Here is a 7,682-nt window from a genome sequence, read left to right as displayed (position 1 = left end):
GTCCCGCAGGGCCACAACCCCACCCGGGCAGAGGCGGGGGCGGGGTAGACACGGCGGGCACGGCCCGAGTCCCCGCGCACGCAAAGCGCCCTCCTCGCCCCCCTCGCTTATGTAACCCAGACCGCCTGAGAGAACGTGGCGACCCCCTCCCCACGGCCGCGTCTCCTGCCAACGCTCTCCCTCCTAGTCCCAGGGCGGCCGGGCGCGTGTGTGCGTGCGCGTTCGCTTACACGCGCCTTTCGCCGCGCGCTCTCTTCCCGCCGCCGCGGCCGCGCCCGGAACAGGTGTCCGCTGCAGGCCCGGCGCCCAGCTCTCCTCCTTCGCGGCTTCAGCCTTTCCCCGAGGCCTGGCCGCCAACACAACCTGTGGCGGTGGTTAAAAGGGGAACCGAGGCAGTTACCAAGCACGTCACGAATTCGATTTAGGAAACTGTCCTAGGTGACGGGAGAGCCTGAAGTGGGCACTAAACACGCCTCCAGCAAGCTTCCTAATGCAACTTTAATAAACTATAGACCGAAACATCTTAGAATTGTATTTTAGAACAGTAGTTTTAATAGAGAACGTAAAGAAATACCATGCTAGATGCTGGGAGGAGGAGGGATCTGAGAAATGGACAATTGTACTGTGCCCTTGGTTCAGAAAGCAGAAATAGAATTTTTAAATATGTCTCCTAACATGGAGTACTGCAGACAGAAGTTGCTGGAAGGAGGGAGTTAAAAGCTACATTGGTGTATGAGCAAGGACTAAATGTTCTTTCTGTGCTCATTAACCAGTTTTTAGAATTCTTCCCTAAACATGGCCTATCGGCTCCCTGTTGTTCCGCTATTTATTTTATTCTATGTGTTTGAATGCGATAAAATGCAATAGGTCAGAATCCATATGTTCATTGTGTCAAATCCAAATTTCTTTATGCTAAATTTGTGAGGTTCAACATTAAAACTGATGACTAAGAAAATATAAAACACCTTAATCAAATCTGGTTTTGGGGAAGGGGAAATGCTTCCTCCTTAGGTGAGGAGAGAAAAATTAGACTAATTCACAAAGGGAAAAAAGAGACAACTTCCGCCAACCTTCTAGTCCTATAATCAATGCAGAGCACATCCCACCACCTCTCATCCCGCCGCCAGCCCTTGCCACGAATGATTTCCACAGGTCACAGGGCGCGACGGCCTCCCTATTTTGACTGATAACAGTTACAGTCAAAGTAGGTTTTGATGTGTTTCTCATTACTGAATTATTCCAAACTTTCTTTTTAATCACTTTTAAGTTTTTTAACTACTTTCTTTATACAGTAACAATTCACTTACTTGAAGGTTGCTTATTCAACAAAGTCACAACCAACAACCAGAAAGCTAGAAGGAAAAAGCTGAGTAGTTAAATCAGCGGTACAAAGACGCAACACTAAAGATTTACATGTCTCGCCATTTGTTTAGGTCTTCTCTGATTTCTCTCAACGTTTTGTAGTTTTTAGTGTATAGGTCTTACACTTTTTTTTCACACTTATCCTTAAGTTTTTCATAATTTTTGTAATAGTGTAAATAGTATTGTTTTAAATTTCAATTTCCCCTTGTTGCTAGTATATAGAAATCTGATTATTCATTCCATAGGTTACTTAGGGGTGTGTTATTTAGTTTCCAAATATTTCAGGATTTTCTACATACTTTTCTATTATTGATTTCTATTTTCAATCCACTGTGGTCAGAGAATATACATTGTATGACTTCTTGGATCTCTTAAAATTTATTGAGACTTGTTTTGTGGTTCATATATGTAGTATATTAGTAAATGGTCCATGTGCACTTGAAAAGAATTTGTATTCTGTTGCTTCGTGGAATGTTCTATAAATGTCAATCAGGTCAAGCTGGTTGGTAATACTAGTCAAGTTTTCTATATCCTTACTGATTTTTAGTGTACATGTTTTACTGATTGTTAGGAGAAGGATATTGAAATCTCCAACTATATGAATTTATTTCACCTTACAGTTTTATCTGTTTTTGTTTCATATATTTTGAAGAATCAGTATTGTTAAGATGTTAATTCTCCCCCAAATTGATCTATGAATTCAAATCTATCTCAATCAAAATCCCAGCATGCCTTTTTGTAGAAATTAGCAAGCTAACTCTGAAACTCACATGAAAATGCACAGTATCTAAAATATCCAAAATGACTTTTTAAAAAAGGAACAAAGTAGAGTCTTCAAGACTTATTACACAGCTATGGTAATCAAGAGAGTGTGGTTTTGGTGTCAAAATAAACATGTAGATCCATGGAATAAGATAGAGATTCCAAAAACAAATCCACACATGTATATTGGCAATTGATTCTTCACAAAGCCTACTCAGTAAAGAAATCAATAGTCTTTTCAATCAACAAAGCTGGACTAATTGGATATCTACAGGCAAAAAAGAGGAGGAAAAGAAGGAGGAGGGGAGGAAAAGGAGAAGGAAAAAAACTTTTATCTATACCTAGCATTGTATATGAAAATTAACTCAAAGATTATTGACCTAAAAGTAAAACTATAGAACTTCTAGGGGAAAAGATGCATAGAAGAGAAACTTTGTGACTCTGGGTACTCTATTTGACAGCAAAATCATAATCCATAAGAGAAAAAAAGAAAAAAGGAGCTTCTTACATCTGGGAACTGGTCTGACACTTACAGCCAGGCCTCAGTATTATTACAAAGCCAGCCTGATGCTCACAACTAGTTAATGTTGCTCTCCTGTCAGATACAAACTATCTCATAAAACACCAGTATCAGACAAAGTCACCATGACACCATGATAAAGTGAGAAAAAACAAGGTCACTATTAGGTCGCCTGGGTAGCTCAGTTGGTTAGGCAGCCAGCTCTTGATTTTGGCTCAGGTCATGATCTCAGGGTCCTGGAATTAAGCCCTGAGCTGAGCTCTATACTTGGCGGGGAGTCTACTTAAGGATTCTATATACCTCTCCCTCTGCCCCTCCCCCTGCTTGCACATGCATGCTTGCACACATTCTCTCTTTCTCAAATAAATAAATCTTTAAAAAAAACCAAGGTCATTGTACAACCCACAAAATATTGAACATCCCCTTCTCCCAGCTTAAATGAATGACTACTACTTCTTTAGCAAGTGCAGCTTTATCCTCGTTCTGGTTTGCTCTCCTTTTAAATAAGATTTAGTAAGATACCCAATTATAGAATTGTACCTACCAAAAGCCAAATTACCCAACCAAAGCCGAAACCCCATAAGAGGTTTTCTAACATCCTCTCACCAAGACTTCCCATGGTTCCCCATGGTAAGTGTTCTCCCTCACTGCAATGAATAATAAACCAAAATATAAATTATAAAAATATAAAATACAGTGTGCCTGGTAGTTTGGGGCATTGATGAATTGATAAATTGGATGCATGAAAATTGAGAACTTCTATCCTTCAAAAGAGACTGTTAAGATATGCCCTATACTTCCTGAAACCAATACTGTACTATATGTTAACTAACTTGAATTTAAAAAAATATGCCCCACATTTGAAGAAATATTGATAAATCATGTATCTGATCAAGGACTTGTATCAAGAATATATATAGAACACTGGAAACTCAATAATAGGAAAACATAACTGACTGAAAAAGTGGGCCAAAGATTTGAACAGTCACTTAACTACAGAAGATATATTGATGGCAAATAGATACCTGAAAAGATGCTCAGATAGATTATAGTTGCCTAGTACAGGTTGTAAAATTAGGACAACTCAAAATTATCATAGGAGTGGGGCGCCTGGGTGGCACAGTGGTTGAGCGTCTGCCTTCGGCTCAGGGCGTGATCCTGGCGTTGTGGGATTGAGCCCCACATCAGGCTCCTCTGCTGTAAGCTTGCTTCTTCCTCTCCCACTCCCCCTGCTTGTGTTCCCTCTCTCGCTGGCTGTCTCTATCTCTGTCGAGTGAATAAAATCTTTAAAAAAAAAATTATCATAGGAGTGCAATATCTTGGCAGCTACTGAAGTCTGCTCAAGTAGAATGTGATTTTAAGGTATTTTGCTTTTTTTTTTTAATCATTTTGAAAATTAAGGCAACAAGCAGGAACTTCTGCTCTGACCTCAATTATAGGAGGAAGGGACAATTTGGCAAAGTGGGAGTGATGTGAACTTGCAAGAAATTCTTTGTTACGTTAGAGTGAATTATAGACAAGGAAAAAGAGACTGGTATTATTTGCCATGTGCCTTAAACCTTAAAAAGTATATTTCATAATTTCCATAGAAAAGATAATCATGAATTATGATGAAACTTTATAAAAGAAAGAAGACTCACAAACATGAACTACTGACAATATATTATTAATTGAAGTCACAGTGCTCGTGGGAATTGGGGGTAGGTTCAGATTATACCCAAACTCACGGGATGTTGTAGACTTTAGCTTTTACTTTGAGTGAAGTGCATACTATTGGAAGGTTTTAAGCAGAGCGCTGACATGATTTGACTCACATTTGAAAATGTTCACACTGGTTGCTATGTTAACCTATAGCAGGTTATTATATAACCTCAATAATAACATAAGAAACTTACAGCATACTTCCACTCTTCATCCCACCTTTTGTGCTAGTCTGTCCTAGATATTTTTTCTGAAAAAAAATCTTCATTTTGCCCTTAATTATTTTTAGTGATCACAGAATTCTTTAAAAAAAAAAGATTTTATTTATTTGAGAGAGAGAGAGCACAGAGGAGAGTGAGAGGGAGAAGCAGACTCTCCGCCGGGCAGAGAGCCCGATGCAGGGCTCAATCCCAGGAGCTTGAGCTCATGACCCGAGTCAAAGACAGACGTTTAACCAACTGAGCCACCCAGGTGCCCCTGATTACAGAATTATAAGTTGAAATTTATTTTCTTTCAGCAATATAAAGATGTTTTCCATTGCTCTGGCTTGCATAGCTTCTGATAAGTCTATGATTATTCTTTGTTCCCCTTTAGGTAATATGTCTTTGTTCTTCTGATCACTCTTAAGGTTTTCTGTTTCAGAAATTTGATGTGTCTTAATGTGTTTTCTTGAGGGGGGTTATTTTCACTCTTTGGGCTCATTGAGTTTCTTAGACTCAATGAATATATATAGTTTAGATCAAATTGAGAAATTTGGGGGCCATTATTCCTTCAAATATGTTTCTGTCCCTCCTCTTCTCCTTTTGGTAGTTCAAGTACACTAGAGTACTCGATATTGTCCCATGGGTCACTGAGGCCCTGTTAATTTATTTTCAGTCTTTTTTATCCCTGTGCTTCATTTTGAATAGTTTATGTATACATTTTAGATACTATTACCAGCTATTGCTATGTCTTCAAGTTCACTAATCTTTTCTTTTGCAGGATCTAATCTGTACATTTTTTCCTATCCAGTGAATTTTTTAATTTTCAGAGATTTTTTTTGCCCCTTAAAGGAATGTTATGCACTTATTAGAAATGAGACTTTCAGAGGATTTTTTATAACATAGACAAATGCTTATGAGATGAGACACAATAAAATATATTCACTAAAAGCATAAATTAAAAAAACCAAAATTATACAGCATGGACCTCAACATTTAAAATGCATAGAAAATGACCAGGAGAAAATACTGCAAATATAAAGAATAGGGTGTTGTTTCCAGGAGACAGGATTATATGAGTACTTTAATTGTTTCTTTGGTCTCCTTATACTGTTGTTACTTCCAAAACTTCTACAGAGAGCATTATATTGGGCTCAAAGTAAGAATGACAATCTCTTTTTAAAAAAGTAGTACAGAACTTCAAAGGAAGCTTTGAACTACATGCTTCTTTTAGGATGTTCTTTTGTCTGTGCAGTGCTTAATGGATGAAAAGTTGATTCTGACAATCTAAATGGTCATCAAGAAGGCATTACCTTAATATATTACGGGAAGTCATAGATCAACAAGTAGGCAGCCACTAAATGTCACAAAGCTCATGAAGTCCACTGACTTAAGAAAGTTCTGTGAAATACTCTTAATGAGAGAAAGCAGGCTTCAAAATGCTTGAATAAAATCAAAGCCATTGTTTAAACACAAAATTAGAAATACTTTTCTGCACAGAAAAAAGTGCCAGGTCACCCAATGGTTAATTCTGGCTATTTGTGAGTAATCTAAATTTTAAAAAATTTAATTTACAGTTTTAATGTAAATGTTCTCAATTCTAATAATAGGGACTACAACTTTGAATTCATATATTTTAAAATCCAATATCAGTTATTTTTTATTGTTTTAAATTTTAATTCCAGTATACTTAACATACAGTGTTATATCAGTTTCATGTGTGCAATATAGTGATTCAACAGTTCTATACATTATTCAGTGCTGACCATGATAAGAGCACTCTTTATTCCCCATCACTATTTCACCCATCCCCTACCCACCTCCCCTCTGGTGACCATCAGTTTGTTCTCTATAATTAAGAGTCTCTTTCTTGGTTTCTCTCTCTCTCTCTCTCTCTCTCTCTCTCTCTCTCTCTGCTTTTCCTTTTCTCATTTGTTTTGTTTCTTAAATTCCACATATGAGTGAAATCATATGGTATTTGTCTTTCTCTGACTGACTTATTTTGCTTAGCATTATACTCTCTAGCTCCATCCAAGATTTCATTCTGTTTTTATGGCTGAATAATATTCAGTTGTATCTATATATCACCTTTTCTCCTTTTTTTAAGATTATATTTATTTATTTGAGAGAGAGCAAGACCGAGAGAGAGCACAAGCAGGGTGAGGGGCAGAGGGAGAAAGAAGCAGATTCCCCACTGAGCAGAGAGCCCAACATGGGGCTCAATCCTAGGACTGCGGGATTATGACCTGAGCCTAAGGCAGATGCTCAACTGACTGAACCACCCAGGTGCCCCTATCACCTTTTCTTTATCTATTTATCTATTGATGGACACTTGGATGCTTCCATAGTTTGGCTATTATAAACAATGCTGCAATAAACATAGGAAGGCAGGTATCCCTTTGAATTAGTATTTTTGTATTTTGGGGTAAATGCCCAGTAGTGAAATTACTGGATTGTAGGGTAGTTCTATTTTTAACTTTTTCAGGAAACTCCATACTGTTTTCCACAGTGGCTACACCAGTTTGCATTGCCACCAGCAGGGCACAAGTGTTCCTTTTTCTCCACATCTTTGCCAACACTTGTTCTTTCTTGTGTTGTTGATTTTAGCCATTCTGACAGGTGTGAGGTGACATCTCATTGTAGTTTTGATTTGCATTTCCCTGATGATAAGTGATGAGCATTTTTCACATGTCTGTTGGACACCTAGATGTCTTTTTTTTGGGGGGGAGTGGAGAAATGTCTGTTCATGTCTTCTACCCATCTTCTAATTGGATTATTTGGTTTTTGGGTGTTGAGTTGTGTAAGTTCTTCATATACTTTGGGTACTAACCCTGTATCAGATATGTCATTTGTAAATATCTTCTTTCATTCAGTATATTGCCTTTTGGTTTTGTTATTTCCTTCACTGTGCAGAAACTTTTTATTTTGATGTAGTCCCAATAGTTTATTTTTGCTTTTATTTCCCTTGCCTCGGGATATATATCTAAAAAAATGTTGCTGTGGCTGATGTCAGAGAAATTACTGCCTGTGCTCTCTTCTAGGAATTTTATGGTTTCAGGTGTCACATTTAGGTCTTTAATCTGTTTTGAGTTTATTTTTGTGTATGGCATAAAGAAAGTGGTCCAGTTTCATTCTTT

At 37.8% G+C, this 7,682-nt stretch overlaps 1 protein-coding gene across 1 annotated transcript in view; it reads right to left on the bottom strand.

Annotated features, from left to right (window-relative positions):
* Positions 1-7,682, bottom strand: part of LONRF2 (LON peptidase N-terminal domain and ring finger 2) — a 77,032-nt gene that overhangs the window by 50,511 nt on the left and 18,839 nt on the right. The window contains exon 3 of the mRNA XM_034657267.1: positions 233-363. Coding sequence (XP_034513158.1) covers positions 233-363 — 131 coding nt within the window. The remainder of the gene's footprint in view (positions 1-232; positions 364-7,682) is intronic.

This window comes from Ailuropoda melanoleuca, chromosome 4, assembly GCF_002007445.2.
Source record: "Ailuropoda melanoleuca isolate Jingjing chromosome 4, ASM200744v2, whole genome shotgun sequence".
NCBI classification, from domain to species: Eukaryota; Metazoa; Chordata; class Mammalia; order Carnivora; family Ursidae; genus Ailuropoda; species Ailuropoda melanoleuca.
Note: the sequence above shows the minus strand (reverse complement) of the source record. Positions and strands in the feature narration are given on the sequence as shown.